The following is a 20,081-nucleotide window of genomic DNA, read 5'->3' as shown; positions in this document are numbered from 1 at the left end:
GCATGCGAAAACGCCTGTTTGGGGGGGGGGGGGGGGGGTGTAATAGACACATCATGCCAGCAAATGATACACGCACACACACATATGCACGCACACACTCGACCGTGTCGATGGCAGCACCACCGTCCACAGCGAGCCCTCTGTCGAGTCATATGTGTGTTCTGCGCACGATGATGTGTATGTCCAAGCAAATCCCGGGGATGTTCTTGCTTTTCACTACGTGCACATCCTAAATGCATCGCATGCATGCATGAATGCCGCCGCCGTGTCCACGCCGCATCCAAGTGTCGCACAGTGGACACGGCGAACCCTCCTTGCTGATATTTTTAACCCTCGCTGCGGCCTGAAATAGTTGTGTTTGTGCAGATAAGCTGTTGGAGCAACCATTTTTTTTTTCTATACCCAAGGGGAGCTTTTGTGGAGCCAAAGTCTCGCTCGGTCTTTTCTCAACACGCCCTTGAGCAAGGAATTACCGCTGCGAAGCTCATCGTCACGGGTCGTCAGCATTGGACGTCACCGTGGTCTCATTACATTTGCATCGATCGGTGATACGGTCTTTATAAATCTCGCTCCAGCCTTATATAAGTCGTCATTATCACACGTCGGAGATAACGGACAACAGACCACTGGAACGACGATACAAAAAAAAAAAAAAAAGGCGTAGGTTCGCTGTTGTGGCGATAAAGAGAGAGCCCCAGTGTCATGTGACCTTTCCAAAATGATGTCACGAGTGACCCATCAGAGAGAGAGAAAGTCCCCACAGCACACTGGCTGTTTGTGCGCGAGCACAACCACACCAAACCAGTTCAATCCTGCGGCACTGAGGTTCCTAATCAAGTCAAACTACACACTAGCGGTCATTGTTGCATGCCGGATTATGTCGGGAGAGCATACGCGCTACAAGGACCACCTCGCCACCCAGAACAAAGTATTTGCTGTTACAAGCGCCAAATCAGTCTTGTTATTCTGTTGTGTTGTCTTCTTCCAAGCTAGTAAACAGAATCACATTTGGACATAGGTTAGCCTGATCGTATGACTTCCTGAGTCATTTTTACTCCCTGTAACAATGTCAATAAAAAATATTGTTTTCTTAATCTCTGTGTAGATTGTCACTTACGCAGGTCACGGTAACGTGCGAAGCTCTTTTTGCTTGTTGACCTTTTTTTTTTTCCACCTAGCGTTCAAATACGACTCAGTCAAATATGCTAGTGGGCTAACGATATGCTTAAAGTTGCGTGACAAGAACAATAATAATACCCAGACAATGGTCTTTCTTTTTTTTTTCTGGTGAAGAGAAAAACTCTTTCCTGGCTGACAGTTTCGGTTGTTGCTTCGGCCTTCATCGTAGCTGTCAATACTTCCTGATGACGTCTCTTAAGATGAAGGCCGAAGCAACAGCCGAAACTGTTAGCCAGGTAAGAGGGTTTTTTTTTTCTTTAACCATAAAGCTTTTTGGTCCAATATCATTCGAAAACACACACACACACACACACACACACACACAGATGCTACTTTCCAGTTTGGCCTGCATAATTAGTACTGATCATCTCATTTGCTTGTGTTATTATATTTTCCAAATAAGAGACATGTGACACTTGGAGATCGCATGCGGCACTCGCTAAGGCCACCCCCGGGAAGCGAAGAGAGCGAGAAATCCTGAGTCAATTTCACACAATGAAGACACACATAATCCAGCAGTCATTCCAAGTGAGTCACAGAACTGGAGAAGACCGGCCGCCCGTGTCAGACTTAAGGTCACAGTTTCGCGTCGACGTAAGACAAGTGTTATGCTGCGTGTCTTTTGAGTTTAGTTTGTATCCTGACAACACTCCTATCGGGGTTCGAGCATCACTTCTTTGAGCGCGTTTGTGGCTTTCATTAAATTGTCACCGGACACGACAATTGACATAACAAAGGCCGTTGCTAAGCAACAAGTTGTCTGCGGCAACAAGCGTCGAATGCGTTTGCGTGCGTGTTTTAGTGCCTTCACTCTCGCTTGTGTGAGTGTGAGTCTGTGTGTGTGTGTGTGTGTGTGCGTGTGTGTGCGTGTGCGTGTGTGTGTTAGCCACCTGGTCATGTCTTTGCTTTCAGCATAGCAGACAGCAGCTGTGCAGACGGAGCAGGCTCGGTGTCGGTCCAGCCCAGAGGAGCAAAGGTTGAGGATTTTGGGGAGGGGGCGGGGGTAATTGCCCACTGGTCCAGTCCGGTTGGGACGGATGGAAAATTGGGGAACCCGAGACGCGAGCGTCTGCGCTTATCTGGCAGCGAAATGAAGGAGGAGAGCATGCAGTCAAGTCAGCGGGGAGGATTTCAAGCAATGTTGTGCTTCACTAGCAGCTAAGCTCTCATTAAAAATACAAGTATAGAATGATGCGCGGTGGATATGTGTTGATCTGCAACATGGAGCCTCCATGGAAAATTATTAGACAAAGCTTCAACCCAACTGTTGCAGTCAGGTGTCCCATACCGGTTTTCACTGAATGCGTAGCTTCAGATCCAAGCTTTAAGACTGAAAGTCAATGTACTGAGAGGACAAAACGCTGAGAGTTGGACCTGGACTTTGTCACATTGGATGAGGTATGCGCAAGGCCATTGTGTTATTTTGGAAAGTGAGTTATCACCTTGAGGCCGTTACGGGAATCTGGGTTAGTGGGGGCCGGTCCATGTGAGGTGCTTTGGAACCTCGTGTGACGCTTTATAAAGCCCACACGCCTCGCATCCATTTTGACTTCTTGATCTCTAGAACAGTGAGAGTGTGCAGAAATGAATGGTAAGCTTTGATGGTCTACCGTGTGTGGAATGGAAGAATAACTCAACCGAATAGAATAGAAGAAAATAGAAGAGTGTCACAGATGGCTCGAGCTCATGAGAACTCTGAACCTAAAAACAGTGAACAGAAATGGTACCAGGCTGCCTGCCGCTGTGCACATTTAAAAAAAATAAATTAAAAAATATTTTATTGTTTCCCGAATACAATGCATCTCCAAGGCAGCTTGTGCAAGTTTCACAAGTGTGTGTATCCGGAGTTGAGATTTGAACCACGAACCTCAACATGTGAGGCAGAACCACTAGTCCACTGTGCTGCTGGTGTTCAGAAGATCCATTCGTTCGTTTTTGACACCGCTTCACCTCATCGGGGGTCCGGCGAGCTGGACCGGCTGACTGGATAGGAGGGCAGCCTTTGGACTGGCTGCCAGCCACTGTCATCGGACACGTCTGGACAAACAACCATTCACACTCACATTCAGATTTACGGACAATGAAAAGACCAGGGGTGGGGTTTTTTTGGGGGGTGGGGGATTTGGAATGCGTAAACAATACACAGGAAGGTCCAGAAGCGAGATTCGAACCCAGAACGTCTGAACTGCGAGGCAGGTGTGCCAACCCTTACTCCACTGTGTTGCAGGATACATTAGCGTACATTCGATGGTTGAGGGAATGTTTGAACATCATCCTTGCAGCAGCCAGTCAGTTGTGTAGCCTGCATGGAAGGAATGCGCATGGAAGAACTTTTGAGTGGGGGCAACAGTATTAAATGTGCAGACATCTGAAGGTTGCCAAGGTTGGCCCGGAGATCGGGCTTTCTGCAGACTGACCGTTTGAAGTTAGACGGCTGACATATCAGCGAGGCATGACTGGAAAGCGCAGACCGACACCTCCCCCCTTTCAACACTCCACTCGCACCTGTTGTTTTTCAGGAGTGAAAGCCACACAGGAGGGAGGTCAAAGCGTGAGCTGGAGGTTGGGGTGGTCTTTCGCAGCCTGTGACTCAGTAAAATGTGAGCGGGTGAGGAGGGGGGCCAAGGGGGAGCGGGTGTGGGGGGGTCACAAAGAGGCTGTGAGTCAGCTCCCGAGCTATAAAAAGGAAGCTGCGGGTAAAATAAGATGAGTCGTGAAACGAACAAACCTGCGTCTGGCGCGCCGAGCCAGTTGGAACACGACGTTAAGGTGAGCAAAGACTTTTGGCTCTCAGTGAGGCCGCTGGTGGATGAAGGAAGCTGACATTTTCCATCTCCTTTTGCGGCGGCCTCACCGCCAGCGCCGCCTTGAGTGCGCATCCAATTCCCGGGTGACATAACCCACGAGAATGTGGCTCTCCGTTCCTGGCCTTTGGCTCCTCCAAATAGAACGGACACGGACCATTTTTGGAGCGTATCCATGTCGTCAAATGGTTATCGCGTGCCAATGCTAAGTTTCATAACTTAGCATTGCGTGCGATAACCATGACATGCGATTGTGATTTTCTTTTTTGGTTTTTTTGTTTTACAGCACAGTTATGCAAGCATGAAACCGGAGAGTCGTAAGCAGAGTTAATTGCATATTCGGCGTGAGTCACTATCGCCGTACGATGCCTTTGAGGCCTCCACAGTTTGGCCCAAAAAGTTGCTATATTTATATATATTCGGCATAGTTAGAAATGCATCTTGGTCAAGCTCCCGCTTATTATTTTAATTTTGGTTTAGAGTCACTGCGAGAATATGGTTTATGCGCAAGCAGCAAAATTCGCATGCTTGCTGACAGGTTGGACAGTGACAGGGTGGACATTTTGGGCCGACCTTCACCCAGCAAAAGGATTTAGTTTGCAAAGCAACTGTTTATCAAATACATTGCACATTTCTGAAGATCTCTCAGTTGATCTTTCACAATGACAGAGTGGACAGTTATGCTTGACAAGCTCCGTCCACACTCAGAAGTTCAACATGATGAAAAACAAGTGTCAAAATGGACAAATCCGCCATTGAGGCACTGAAGACATCAGAGGGTTTCTTCAAGGGACAGATACTGTGATGTCCGCAAGTTCAGGGAAAAATGTTGAATGGTGATCGAAGTCACTCTTTTTAACAAAGAACTTTTTGTGAACTGTAATTTTTTTTTTTTTTTCTCATCAGAGTAGTGTGTCCAAATCATGTTCAACCAGTGGGGGGAAAAAATGATGTAAAATGACATAAAATGAAGGAATCACATTGTACATGACTTGTCACAAAACTGGCATATGTACAAATGTTTGGACTTACGAGTTGAATTATTCGGCAACATTTTCACCATGGATGAGTGATTCTTGATGAGGACAGCGAAGGCACATCATCGTGATATTGACCCCGTGATGGAACTTGTCCTTGCTTGTTCTCATTAGCTTATGAGGCGTGTGCGTGAGCTGGAAGCTAACCCGGCAAGCGTGGGGAGAACATGCCGACCTAAACAGGAAAACCAAAACAGACACAAACCCGGAACCCTAGAAATATGAGGCAGACATGTTAACCATGAGACCACCGTGCGGCCAATATTAGCAACGGCTTTCAGAATACACAGTGCTGCAATTGACACAAACACAGAATTATTATCTTTCAGACATTTTTTATTCAATCCTACATTTTGGGTGGAGTTAATAACTTTCCTCCTATTAAAAAACAAAAACAAAAAAACCTTGATGACAAAACGGATCCGAGTGTAAGCGGCAAAAACCAACACGGTGTCATCACGGCAGCTGCTGTTGACATATGTCATAATACAAAAATGATCGTGTCATTCAGAGGACTACAGGCACAAATAGGACATGAGTGTGTGTGTGTGTGTGGTGAGACATATATTTGTGTGTGTGTGTGTGTGTGTGTGTGTGTGTGTGTGTGTGTGTGTTTAAAAAAAAATAGTGGTTCTTTTATGTCTTTGCCATCCAGAGTGGCATGTTAAATTGAGGGTAAACAACTCGTGTCCGCTGGCAAGGTCAAAAAACAGCGTCACTTTCAGCAGCGGCCTGGTGCAGAAGTGCCCACAACTGTAATGAACAAGCTGCTTGGACAGAAAAAAAAAAAAGAAAGAAAAAAAAACCCTCTGCCCTCACTCCTCGGCGTCTCCTCTGTCCATCTGCAGCCCCTTTTTTCTTTGTATCTGTTGAAGAATACTGGCTTTGTAACACGGCTACCAAATGTCTACCAAAGTTTTCAATTCTCATATGTAATAAATAACAGGTATATTCGAAGCATTTTCTTGTTACCAAACCCATCATGATAGAAACTTAAACAATAGTTAAATCAATAATTATTCTTGACTTGACTTCTTTATGTGGTTTCAGGCATAACAACCCGAAAAGTGAAACGGTAACTCAAATGTGGCCCGTGACAAAAAGGAGTTTGACACCCAAAACTAGAGGAATTGAAATTGGTTCAAAGGATGTGCACAGGTAGCTGCTTTGTGTGTGTGTGTGTGTGTGTGTGTGTGTGTGTGTGTGTGTGTGTGTGTGTGTTGCTATGATGTCACAATGATGCTGGGTACCGCGGTGGATTGTGGGTAGCGGGATTATCCGGTGTGAGGAAACAGCTGAGGCCCATGTCACGTCAGCATTTATGAGCAACCCTCGCCTGCGTGCTCGATGCTGACAATAATCCCATCCTCCTTTTTTTCGCCCTGTAGGGGTCAGGCACCCACAAAAGGTCCCCCCCTCGCCCGCTCCCACTCCACTAAAAAGTCAAAGGCGGTGGAAAAAGGGGGCGGGGGTACAAAGGCAGACGAAAGTGACATAACTGCTAAGTCATCACTCGTGCACCGAAGCTGGAGCCCCCCCTCACACCCCCCCCCCGAAAATGCGTTTTTTTGTTCAGTAATGTAGCACAGGAGGGATGAAACGTCCTGTTTCAGTTATGCAACAGCAAATATCTTTCTTCCTTTCACTTCTTTTCCCCGTCTCTGCTTAACCTGCAGCCGACATGTCGCATGGCAATCCCAAACCTGTTGACAACGATTGAATTGATCCAAAGTCACACGTCCCTACGGAATTAATTGGTGTCAAAAAAAAAAACTTAACAGTTTAATAAAGTTAAGTACACTTGCACATTATAAAAAGATAAATGTGACTTGGGTTAATCATTCAGTGCTTCGTATGTATATATATAAAAAAAAAACTTAGTCAGATACCATGTCTTTTTAGAACAAAATGTTTATTCAAATCAAAAAAAGGAAGAACTAGACAAAAGATGAAATCATTCAGAACATCGCATATTCATAGAATATCCATACATCGTCACGATTAACAGAGGAAAACACAAAAAAAAAATGGAGAATGAAGAAAATTCAACGAGTGATATTGCACTTTGTTTCTAAAATGTTTCAGACGTCATCTCCCCGATGCGGTTGTCCTCGAACATTTCAATTCCTGCATTTTTTTCTTCTTTTTTTATTTAATCAGCTTAATCTTACTTTTGGACTTACTCACACCAGCAGATTCGTGCGGAATTGACCGGCGTGGAGCAAATATGTCAGCTTATTCATCATTGTGAAACATAAGAGCGTCAAACAAATACAACAGAAGGGAAAAAAAAGAGAAGGCAATTTACATCATCCTCAGAAGAGGGGGGGGGGGCTGATCAACAGCCTGGGAGACCGCGTGGGTTGTCCGTTTGTTAAACTACACCAATGCCCTCGGTTAAGTGGGAAAAAAAAGAATTATTAGACCATCTCTGGCGCCGTCTTGCTTCTAAAAAGGACATGCGTTTCCCTTTTTGTCCTTTTGAATGGAATTGAAAACATGCAAAGAAATGAAAAGGGAACTAGCATCAACGGGAAGCAAAAAAAACCCCAAAAAAACTAATCTTAAGAAAAGGGGGGAAAAAAACAAAAAGTCTTTTCTGTGTCAAGGCCACAAAGATAAGATCACTTGAATGATCTGCAGTTTGTCACTTGTCGTCAGAAGCGTTCTCGTTGTCGGCTGGATACCCACACACACACACACACCACATCATGTAAACTAATCTTTCAAGATTAAATAATGCATCCACATCCTACACAACACTGCTTTAGCTGAAACGTGATTCGTACCTTTTTTTTTTTATCCAGACCTTCACCACGTAATGCTTTTTTTTTTTGTAATTATCGTTTAAATTAAAAAAAAAAAAAGTGCTGCGCATCCTATTTCCTGACAAACCCACGATTACCGCAGCTGGCCTATGGTGTTGAATGAGTGAGAAAACCAATGTAGTACTCATGTCAACCTACGACTACTTGTTCTGACCAGACTGCGCAATTAGGTTTGCTTCTTCGAACTAGAAGCGGCGTCAGTGCTTGTCTTCTTTCTTTTTTTTTGAATAAAGCATTCTGGTTTCACTGGTCTGATCAAATGAGCAAGCGCAGCAAGGACAAAAGGGAATGCGTCTACAAAAGCTGCCGAGCTCATCTGCACGTCGTTTGTCTAAATAGTTTTGGTAGCACGAAACAAACAGAACTCTTCAATATTCTCAACAGTGCAATTAAACCAACTTTTGTTTTTTTTTTTCTTCTGCTATGTTCACACTGTTTTGACACATGAAACAGTGCCTTTTGGGCAGTAAGAGAAAGAGAAACAGGGGCAGCAGGCATACATGAAGGAGAAAAGTCTCCCTTTAGTTTAGTAGCAAAAAACGAGGCCTGCAAATCCCCCGCTCCAAACTCCCTCCGCAAACACGCACGCACACACACTAATAATTCTATGATCGGAACGAAAGGAGGAAAGCCACACTGGATCCAAGCAGAAGAGGCAACGTCTTCAAAATAGCTTCTCGGTAGACAAAAGTGTGCTGCGGTTGGTTTTTTTTGTGGGTGTTTCATTTAAAAAAAAAAAAAAAAAAGCGTTCAGTTGTCATAAGTCACTCCGGAATTGTCAAAGAAAACAATCTTCAAGAAGTTGAAAGGAAAACAAAAATCAGTGCGTTGTTCTTGTCTTTTTCAGCCCTGCTTCTCCCGCAGTCTGGAAAAGCGAGCGAGCGAGCGAGCGAGCGGTTAGCCCACAGCCACTCGAGTCAAGTCGCGAAACAAAAGATGTGCAAAAACAAAAATCCCCAAATGAGGCGGGACTCGAGGACTTTTTGCTCTGGCGGCGGAAGCCTCTCGTCGAGGGCGAGCTTGGGGGGGGGGTCTGCGTTGGTTTTCTTTTTCTCATGCAGTCTGGACGGGACCGGTGAAGCCTCGTTGTCCTTATGTGCCACACCTTCAGACTCTTCCTCGCTACTGAGGGCTCGCCATACAGATTTAGGAGGGTTGGGGGGGGGGGGAATCTGTACACAGCCCACCCTCAGCAAGCGAGTGAGACATCAAAACAGTGACCCTCCTTTTTGTGTCACTGACGGAACACACTTGTCCAATCCCAGCTCAAGTCTTTGTCGGTGGGTTGGATTCCTTCGGATTTCTCTCTTGTCGTCAAAAAGACGCCATTTGAGGAGAAGAATGAACAACGTGGAGCCTCGTAGCGTGCGGCTTTCTTTGGGTTCCCGAGTCAGCCAAGGGAATTTTCGGACGACATCTCAGCGTGATGGGCAGGCGTCGGGCCTGCGCACTTCTGGACGGTCGGCATGGTCGGGGTTCGGATCCACCTGGGGGAGCGGGAAAAAAATATCAATTGATTATTATTCACAGTGACCAACTTCATGTATCCATAATTCATTGTGGCTGGGGGGCCATTTGTAACTGTGGTTGTCAAACTTTTTACAGCCAGTAGCACCCAGTGTTATATTCGTTTCGGATTTTTCATCGTCATTAGTTTTTATCTCAACTTTTTTTCCAGTTAGTATTTCTAGCTAGCTTGTTAGTTTTTAATTCATTTTGATTTAAAAAAAAAAAAAGTTCAGTTTTGATTGGTTTAAAAAAAAAAAAAAAAAAGTATATTTGCACAAATAAATGATCACGTTTTCTCTCCGACGCCAGATTAACATCTGTGCCCTCTTGGTGACTCCGCATCATATTTCTGCTTTTTTGTTTCATTTATTTTGAATAATGAAATGTTTAGCTGCAATAACTTTTTCTTTAAACATCACTTTACACATGCCATGTCTGCACTGCAACTATGGCTTTGAGGTAAAGTTCCCTACCGCCTGACCTGGTTGCACGAGTCATATTTAAGGTTTTAATTGATACGGTGTGTATCGATTCGAGTTAAGGCCGCTATTTGGGGAAGTCAAGTGGGTATCCTTACCTCCGAGTAGAGAGGGGGTGGCTGGAAACGGAACTCGTGGATGTAGGCAAACAGCGGTCCATCCATACCCTCGCGAGCCGCTGGCACATCCAGACTGCTCTGCCGCTGCTCTTCCGTCACAATTTGTGCATAACTTGGAGGGGCTACGGAAGAAGAGATGCGCATTAGCGTTCCGGGAAACTCCAGAGTGAAGTTTTTTTTCCCGCAAAGGAGCACAACAAAAAAACCTCAAAACAAAAAAAAAATCCGGCCTACCTTCAGGCCTCTCGGGCAGACCCATCCCCAGCCAGCTCATGCTGCACTGGCTGCTCACGCTGGATGTGCGTGAGCCAAAGGGATGCAAGGGGATGGTTCCGATGACTAGCGGCAGGTTCAGGGAAAGATTTATTGCCCCTGGTATGTCCACGTACACCTAAAGAAGGACACGAGGAGACCACATGAGACGACCGAAAGGCTGCAAGTTCCTCAAGTGACGGCTCCCCGTTATGTGGGTCAATGCGTTCATGCGAGATGCTTCAAGTGGATACGAGGAAGATCCTCGTGGCTGTTTACGCGGTAAAGAGGTAATAAGCGCCCTCGAGGCAGGTGTTGCTGCAGATACGCCGGGATAATGCTCTTAGCGGCATGTGGGGTTAACACCCGGTGCAGGCCAGGGCCCGGGATGGAAATGAAGGACTTGGAATAGGAAGCTCAAGAGCTCCACAGCACTGAGAACATTCACGCGCGCTCACCATGAGCGAGTATTCCACTCTGATGATGCTGCAGTCCAGGATGGAGGGAGACACGGGCGGGATCTTGAGCATTTTGCCGCTCCAGGTTTCCGTCTTGCCCGAGGACAAGGACTCGCCCCTCAGGTTGGCCACCAGCTGCTTGACCTCCTTCATCTTCCCTTTGGCATAGAAAGTCTGCGTCTGGTAGATGGCCGCCTTGGGCACCACCATGCGGGACGAGCAGTTCTCGATCTCGGCAAAGATCTGGATCGACTCTCCTGCGGCGTGGGAGAAGAAGTCAAGTTGATGAAGTCATTTTGAGGTGGAGAGAATGAATGACTCGAGCGTAACCGCCGCATGCTTACCTGGGGTGTAGCCCTTCCGCTCAATTTTGGCACTTAGGGAAATTGGACCTGAGGTGCAGAACCAACAGCAAAGTGTCTTGTCCTTTGTGCCGGCCTGTGGTGACTGGAGAGAAAAAAAAAAGAAGATGCAGATCCATGAGATGAAATTTGTAAAAAAAAAAAAAAAAAAAAAAATGCATGCATGTTGCTGGAATATGGAAGAGCAGTACCCAGGCAACCACAGGGAGAACATCTAAACTTCAAAGCCAAAGCGAAGTCTCAATTAGGGTAAAATGCTGCTTATTTTACATATAATAGGCTATTAAAATATATATTTTTAAAAATGGATTGTTCGAATATTGCGGTCATAGAATAAATGAAGGCTGACATTTGACCAAAGCGGTATTAAATTTTGGATTCCTTCAAAGTGAAGGTACCGCCAAGTGAATTCCATTCAAAATTACGAGGTTATACAACTGCGCTGGGGCGGTAACCACAAATGACAGTCTTGGAATTGCATAAGATGACCAGCTGTAAAAGTTTCCAAGGTTGTGACACGCCAAAAGGAAAATTAGGTTTCGGATGAGTCACTGTTGTTGTGTCACACTTCCTCCTTACCAGCAGTAACGGAGTGTTGATGTCGATGTGCTCAAAAACGGTGAATTCCTTCTTGGTCTTGATGGGCAGCAACCACGGCCTGTGGAGCTCTGCCTTCACCCAATAGCGCACGCTGCCATGCTTCCCTTCGAAAGAGGTAGCCAAAGGTCTGCAAAAGATATGCAAGTTACATTAACCCATGAGAAGCTTTATAAATGAGGTGGGCTTTTTTTTTTGGAGGGGGGGGGGGGACACTCACGTCTGTGGAAGCTCCAGGCTGAATGCATACTCGTGTCTTCCTGAATGGATAGTGGTGAGTCCTTCCTCAGAATTGTCATCGTCTGAAAAACAAGGCGGACGCTATTCCAAACACATGTATACCATACCTTGGATACATTTGCTCTACGAAGGCATCTGAAAGTCATACCACAGAAAAAGTAAAAGGAAAAAAAAAAAAAAACAGAGGGTGGGGGGGGAGACAGAAGAGAACAAAATGGATTTTACTCATGATATTTGCCTGGAAACAAGTTATGCATTGCAGGGGGTGCAAGCGCATTTGACCCGGCCCGCCATGCAAATGCTAAGAAAAAAATAAAATAAAAAAATAGATATATACAAATAAAAAGCCATTCCAATGATAGTAACATTCAATGCTGTTTTTGTTTGCCCCCTCCCTCCCCCCATAAGTGGTCTTAAGAGGACTTTATATTAAGACTAAAATGGAACAAGTTATTCTTAAGAGCAGACAATAAAAGTTGGGAGCAGAATCTCAAGGGGTCAAGGAACCCACAAGCAAAAAAAAAAAAAAAAAAAAAACAACTTTAAACGAAAAACAGCGCAGCCTGCTTAGCAACAAGCACACCATAATGTGCAGCTTCCGAGGCTCCAGCGTCAAATAAATACTGTACACATTTGCCATTCACGCCATAAGCATGTCAAAAGCTGCTTCTGCCAGCTCAGCACTCCCTCTCCCCTCCTGCAAGCAGCAGACGTGTGGTAAACAAGTGCAGAGCTGTCAGTCAAAGGCAGCAGCAGGAGGAGACCGGCCTAAACCGGCGCGAGCAGCTCCTACACACGCACGCACGCACACACACACTATACTCCACCCCCACTACCCCGCACACAGACATACACACAGGCATTCATTCCACATTCACTGTGCGACACTGCAGCCTGCACAGCTCGCCTTTGGAAAAACTACGAAAGGCTTTTATCCTCCACTGTGGAGAGTGAAAGCCCCCGTACGACTACGTAGTCTATTTCAGTAAGATTCTTCATGAGGTCTATTTCCTTTTGCTGCTAATTACCACTTAATGAACTCTAAACAGACCATTCGTTTCACTTCCATTGGGAAATAGTTAACGTTCGCTGGTGAATACAAATCAGTTCATTTTAGGGATGTTCATAAGGACTGTAAGAGGGATGACATCAGAGCAAACCGATTGGATGCTTAATTATGGGCTATGGGGTTTGATTCTGCCATGACATCATTATTTGGTCACATCATGATTTCCTTCTTTTTTTTCCCCAATTTTTTAATGTTTAAATGTGCAATGCTCAATGTTTTTCTTCCTTCTTTGAATTTATAAATGTGCATCACTCAATGCATTGGGTGGCATAATATGTAAATGTAACTTGTTTCAATTATAATTTCTCGACTGCAAAGAGTTCAATTCTGCATGTTTTTGTAACAATTTAATACTATTCTGGCATGACTGCAGAATAATAATTGTGAATAATTAGTCACCCACCGTAACTTCAGTTGCAAACACCTCAGCTCGCACGTTTGCCCCTTTCATTTCAGCGGTAGCTAATATTTTAATTATATCCATCCACCCATGATCCGAACCGTTTATTCTCATTCAAGCAAAACACAATAATTGGTTGATTTGAATTTGAAGTGACTCCAATATGTTATCATGTGCAAATGACACATAATTAACATTTGAAAATTGCATACTGACAATAAAAAAACTTGCTTTCCCGTCACAATCTGCAATGGTGACGTAATTGGGCCACACATGAGCACCTCAGCCAATCACAGAGAAGTAAGGGCGGGGCTAGGGCTGAAAACCCGCCTACTCGCAATCCAGTTTTCTGAACAGGATTGAACCGCTTTGAACAATGGGTGGAAACTTCAGAGAAGCCACAAAGAAACATATTTTACAGCATGAATGTGAGCTAAATTTCACCAACGAAGCCGTAGAAACATTCATTCATGCTCCAAACCTCTCAACCCCTTTCGAAAACGCCTGTTATTGCCATTTTCTGCCTCAAAATGAAGTGAAAAATACAGGTGGGCTCCGGCTGTCATTCATTGTGACAAATCACCTCAATCAGGTAACCAGGTACGCAGCTGTCATTTGAACTCCAAAACAGAGCTCAACTATTAAATCCCCTCAGACTTAAATAAGGTGCAATTTTGATGTTTATGAACGCAACCTGCAACATCCCCCTCCACTACCCCCTCAAATAGAAGAACCTTAAGGATACATGTAAAAACCTGTCTTACCTCTCTCATGTCCAATTAGAACGTCTTTATGGTTGAGATATTCCACTTCCTCCGTGTAGTTCTGCGTGTAGGCGGTGTTGGAGCCGGCGTTCCGCGACTCGGTCCAGCGAACTTTGGCGAAACCTTTGGCGTGGATCTTGAGGGACTTGACGCGGATCTCGCCGGTCACCTCGACGATCACCCTCCCTGAGACGCAGTCCCCGCTGGAGAACACTGCCACGTTGCTGTCATTGAGACAGTCGTAGCTCACCGTGAAGCTCTTTACCTTCCCGAGCACCATGGTTGGAAGCTTAAAAAAGTGGGCTACACACACCGAGAAATGTTTAAGAAAAGGTGTGTCTGGTGGAGGGGGGATGAGTATTTAAAAAAAAAAGTGTTGGTGCCTCCCTGCGAGAAGCAGTAGGCACGATCAGTGGTGTCGATGTGTGCGGTTCATTGAGATGCGTGAAGGCTGAATAACAGCAACGGATGCTGTTATCGTCCGCCTCTCAGCCGCTTGGTCTCCGGTTAAAGACAAGCCAGCCTGGCAACTCCGCTCACTTTAAGCGACGGGAGATGTGGAAAAACAAGCCCGTGCGCATGCGCAGGCATCACTCACTGCCCCCTCCTTCCGCCTTGTGCAAAGGAGGAGAAGGCCAGATGACAAGTTTGCTCAAACAGCTGAAAGATGGCATCAAGATATTGTTCTGGCACGAAATATATTCACCGCGCATTTTAATATTAAAAAAATGCAAACCCTCCTTCCTTTGCTAAATCGAGCATTATCCCCATCCTACATATTCCTGTGTTGATCAGCTTCCAACAATGTGTGGGCATATGGTTTGGCTGCACAGTGCACGTGTGTGCGCGCACACATTCATACATCATAATCCACACATATGGTCCGCAACACTCCCAAATCACGAAGAGCACACAGCATCTTGCACCGATGATTCAGTAGAAAATGCTTGAGGTGTTGGAAGAAATAGGTCATGTGCATCTGAAAAAATATATATATATGTACCCTCTCCACATGATGTTGTTTTTGCATCAAAATATAAAAAGGATCCATTCACAAATGGGGGCAGGGATTCCATTGTGTGAGAATAGAAAAACAACTCCGACAAACTCAAAACGCCATCTGCAGCCCACTGGGGTTACTGCAATGTGATGCGACGCTACCTGTTGAGCAGCACTGTAGCAGTAGAAAAAAAAATTAAAGCCAACTTGTGTGCGTTTGTAGGCTAGACAATTGACAAGTGGTTTAATAATATGGCCTCTAACCAGTGGTCCTCAGTTTGTTTCCCATAACTTGGCGCTTGAGCAAGCAGACGCTCCCCAGGCAGTGGGAAACCACCCAGTGCCTCAGTCGATCACCAGTAGTAAGGATGGGTTAAAAGCACAACTTTTTTATCTTTACAAAATTCATGGATGGATATTTGTGATTATAAAAAAACTTTTGATCAAAAAGGCACTTAAACTGTTGGCCAGAGTTTGGTTCACACTGGCGAGAATATGGGAACACAATGCAAAATAAACTGCGTGTCTCGTGTTATGCAGGTCAGATGTAATGGCAGTGTTTTCACAGAATTCTTCTTCTTCTTCTTTTTTTTTTTTTAACGGTGAACCGGTATTCATGTTCACCTCATGGTCTTTCAAAGTTAACAAGTCGACGTGCATGTACTGCCAAAAGCATATCACAAACCATGATGTCTCTGCTCGCCAGAGGCTGAACTGACCTATGTTATTTTTATGGACCAAATGTGTGACTAGAAAGCAGGGCAGTAACACTTCTCGTGTCTTAATGACAGTGTTTTGTTTGGGAACCCTGATAATCACCACATTATATTCCCTACTTGTCCCTGCATTGGATGTTAGCTTTTTGTATGGCAAGTTTTGAACATAAATTGAGGAAAAAATGTGGCAAGTTTTCGCAAGCAGATCAGTAGGGCCAGATCAAATGTCAAACAGCTCCCCAGAAGTTCTTTACAAGACTGCTTCATTTAAAGTCACATTTTCGTACCCAGTAGAAGTCTGAAAGTTGTTCTGTATTCCTCTGTAGTACTGACTTAAAACTGATCAATGCTGCAATCTAGCGGTTTTAAGGTGTCATTACATGTACAAAGACGTACGGGGGTTGCTTAATTTCCGTCGGACTTCCCTTCTTACGGTGACAATTCAAGTCTGAATAAACGCCAACGCAAGTATTTTTTTTTTCAAAACAATTGTCGTCCTTAATTATTAAACAATGACATGAAAACCAGCACGCATCTCGGTCATGGAAACGGATGTCGTAAAAACGGAGGAGCCAAAATAGTTAAGTCTAAATTTGCTATTGTAATTATTTCTTTCTAAACCATTTAGTGTCTGATATGTTTATGTTTACATATTTTATAGTACCTATTTTATAGTTTTCCCCTCAGGTTGTTTTAGTCAGCAAATGCCCTTATTTTGTTAACTTAACCCGGATGTTGTTAATGCCCAAGTATCAGCAGTGGGCATAGTTTTGGAATTTGTTGTACTTTTTCTTGACACATTTCCACCCGCTTCAAAGCAACATTGTTTGAATATTATCATGAATCTAAGATTCGCTTTGGTGTGTCTATTTCAAATGTATGCAGCAAGTTTGTGTCATGATGGATCAAGACCCAACATCGTAATGGTGATGACTGATGCATTTGTGAGTGCATTAGACATGTGAACACTTTTATGTATTTTATACGAGACTTGTGAAAAATACACTGCATACTAGTGTGGTATCCGTGTAGTTTGCAGTAATGAAAGCTGCACCAATTGGTAGCTGTTTGTTTCTATTTATCCCCTTTAATGATAAAGATTCTTATATTATTTGTAGCATGCTTGTGCAATGCGGGGCAGTACTACAGTACACAGCTGCAAACTACAAACAATAAACATGTTAAATTAAAACCTCTTTCAGAGTCAAAACAGAACATTTTTTTGTCTTTTTTTATTAAACAATGCTTGTAGTGAATCTTATTGTTTGTGCAGGATGGGCGCTTGACATTTGACCCTGGCAGCAAAGTTTTGCAGCTTCCTTATATCAACTACCTCAGAGAACTGGGGAGCACCTTTATTAATGCTTACACCAACTCTCCAATATGCTGCCCTTCCCGTGCAGGCAAGTCATCGATAAACACCGTATCCTAATTGATCTTCAATCCAATTGTGACATTCTCACTTTAAAGAGATTGATATGGTTGAAACATAACATATGTTGCATCTGCAGCCATGTGGAGCGGTCAGTTTATTCACCTCACGCAGGCTTGGAACAATTACAAGTGCCTTGATGCAAATGCGACCACATGGATGGATCTGCTGGAGAAGAACGGTTACCTTACAAAGAAGCTCGGCAAGCTGGACTACACGTCAGGGGGACATTCACTCAGGTAACTGTCAGGGACTGGGGGGAATTGCACTGTATGTGAAATTTGTAAGAGTTGGCTTTTTACTGACTCGCCATAGCATTATGGACATCAGTGACATCTCAAACTTACAATACCAGTAATTAAAATATTTGATGATGAATACCTGTCTGACCGTAATAGACAGAGAAGGATGGGGAAGTGCATGATACTCCAGGAGGATTACATCTAGGGGGATGACTTTCAGTTTGGATTTGAAATGTCTTTTTTTTTTTTTTTTTTGACACAAGTCCAGGAACATTTCTGACACACCTCACACCCATGCCCTTGTTTACATTTTACATGGTGGTGTTCATATTATTACAGTAATCGTGTTGAAGCCTGGACACGGGACGTTCACTTCCTGCTACGCCAAGAGGGTCGGCCTGTCACTCAGCTGGTTGGAAACATGTCAACAGTGAGAGTCAATACTGTGGACTGGAAACAAACTGATTTGGCCACCGAATGGATCCATCAGAAGGCTGCATCCTCGCGCCGTCCTTTTGCCTTTTACCTCGGTCTGAATCTACCTCACACCTACAAGACTGATTCACTGGGGCCCACTGCCGGAGGATCCACATTTCGCTCATCTCCTTACTGGCTGAAAAAGGCACGATTTGTCTTTCCTGTTCTGAACTGCTTTCCCGCTGCTAAATTGCTCTATTATGTACGCAGGTTAATTCTGACCTGATCTCCGTTCCCACGTGGCTCCCCTTGACTGCCATGCACCCTGTTGACTACTACTCCACCTTTACCAAAAACTGCAGCGGGGATTTCACAAAGGAGGAAGTGAAGAGAATCCGGGCCTTCTACTATGCCATGTGTGCTGAAGCAGATGCAATGTTGGGTTGGTTGACAGTCTAATTTTATGAAGGATTATGTCCATTTCCAGCAGCTGAAAACTAGTTGGACAATGCCACTAAAAATAATTCAAAAGCAATGCAAGACCAAATGAGATGACAAAATGGTAATCGAGAGTAATTATGACTCGCACAAAATGAAATGGGATACGCTCCAGCTCACCTGTTTCCCTAAAGAGGATAACTAGTGCAGTAAATTGATGGATGGTAAGGCCTTAACTTTCTGTTCACAGGACAGATTATTTCCGCGCTAAGAGTCACGGGTTTACTCAACAACACTGTCGTGATCTTCACGGCCGACCATGGGGAGCTGGCTATGGAGCACCGTCAGTTCTACAAGATGTCCATGTTTGAGGGGAGCTCGCACGTTCCCTTGCTCATCATGGGGCCTGGGATAACGTCAGGCCTGCAGGTCAACCAGCTCGTGTCACTGGTTGATCTCTACCCTACTTTGCTGGGTGAGGAAAATGGTAGAAAGCATCAAAGGATATTTCTGTCGTTTGGTCTAGACACTCTAAAGTGATATTTGCAATTTTTTTATGCTAATATACATTTGTCTTACATTGCAGATATTGCAGAAATCTCAGGAATAGGGAACCTCAGTGGCCACTCGTTGCTTCCGCTTCTGTCCAAGTACAGTATGTTTCTCAAGAACGAACATCCAGATTGGGTTCTGAGCGAATATCATGGCTGCAATGTAAATGCCTCAACCTACATGCTGAGAAGTGGCAAGTGGAAATACATCACCTACGCTGATGGCATGAGTGTGCCGCCTCAACTTTTTGGTAAGCACGTAACTGTTCTTATCTCTTTCAATAGTGACGTCCGAAATCAGTCATAGGCTCATTTGTTGTTGTTGTTGTTCTACCGCAGACCTAATATTGGACAAGGAAGAACTTCACAACGTGGCCTTCAAATTCCCTGATGTGAAGGCGCAGCTAGACAAACGGTTGCGTAGCGTTGTAAACTATCCGACCGTTTCTGCAACTGTCCATGGCTACAATAAAAAAGAATTTGCTGCCTGGCGCCAAAGTGTAGGTAGCAACTACAGTGAGGTCATAGCTAATCTCAGGTGGCATGTTGATTGGCAAAAAGATGTCGTAACCAATGAAAGACTTATTGACAGGTGGCTGGACAGTTCCTTATGATACTACTGTATGCTTTTTAGTCATATTGTCCGAAAATATTGTTGCACTCTGTTCAGTGTGAGTGTTGTGAATGATGCTCTGATTTTAATATTGAAATATCTGGATTGTTAAAATACATTACAAATATTCTTTCACATTTGTATGCTCAGACCTTATTAATGAAGTTATACTTGGATGTTTGATGTGAAAAATTTTGTATCACAGATATTTATTTGTATTCATTTGGTACCTGTTTTTTGGTTTTGTCTTTTTTTATTATTTTTGAATCATAATTTATTTTTTTTCGGTTTCTGTACTTAGATTGGGTCAACAATGCGTTCCCTTTGTGATTAATGTTTTATTGCTTTCTGATTTTGATAATAAAGCAAACCAAATCTATAACAATATCATACATTTCACCCAATATATCTGACAACAGTCCTTAATTTTTATAATTTCAACAAGTGTAAAAATGTTGTCTTACCTGTAATTAGATACCGACCATTATTTGTTGTAGTTTTAATTGGTTTTAATATTTATTTAGGTTTTACTCTTCCGTAAATTCCCTTCCATTCAAAACTAGGTGGTATTTTATT

The 20,081-nt window shown here is 44.0% G+C and overlaps 2 protein-coding genes across 2 annotated transcripts; one reads left to right on the top strand and one right to left on the bottom strand.

The window, feature by feature from the left end:
* Nucleotides 1-6,911: 6,911 nt before the first annotated feature.
* On the bottom strand, nucleotides 6,912-14,629 carry arrdc3a (arrestin domain containing 3a). Its single transcript, XM_019894620.1, has 8 exons — nucleotides 14,098-14,629; nucleotides 11,845-11,926; nucleotides 11,607-11,754; nucleotides 11,010-11,112; nucleotides 10,666-10,922; nucleotides 10,190-10,346; nucleotides 9,935-10,077; nucleotides 6,912-9,335 (listed from the first exon to the last, which is right to left on the bottom strand). The coding sequence occupies exons 1-8, from the start codon at nucleotides 14,375-14,377 to the stop codon at nucleotides 9,267-9,269; spliced, it is 1,239 nt and encodes a 412-aa protein (XP_019750179.1). The 5' UTR covers nucleotides 14,378-14,629; the 3' UTR covers nucleotides 6,912-9,266.
* A 1,907-nt stretch (nucleotides 14,630-16,536) lies between these two features.
* Nucleotides 16,537-19,895, top strand: arsk (arylsulfatase family, member K). Its single transcript, XM_019894582.1, has 8 exons — nucleotides 16,537-16,756; nucleotides 17,086-17,215; nucleotides 17,324-17,483; nucleotides 17,826-18,108; nucleotides 18,174-18,345; nucleotides 18,592-18,816; nucleotides 18,928-19,143; nucleotides 19,232-19,895. The coding sequence occupies exons 1-8, from the start codon at nucleotides 16,652-16,654 to the stop codon at nucleotides 19,504-19,506; spliced, it is 1,566 nt and encodes a 521-aa protein (XP_019750141.1). The 5' UTR covers nucleotides 16,537-16,651; the 3' UTR covers nucleotides 19,507-19,895.
* Nucleotides 19,896-20,081: the final 186 nt, after the last annotated feature.

Source organism: Hippocampus comes, unplaced genomic scaffold (genome assembly GCF_001891065.2).
Source record: "Hippocampus comes isolate QL1 unplaced genomic scaffold, H_comes_QL1_v1.1 scaffold195, whole genome shotgun sequence".
Classification (NCBI taxonomy): domain Eukaryota; kingdom Metazoa; phylum Chordata; class Actinopteri; order Syngnathiformes; family Syngnathidae; genus Hippocampus; species Hippocampus comes.
Note: the sequence above shows the minus strand (reverse complement) of the source record. Positions and strands in the feature narration are given on the sequence as shown.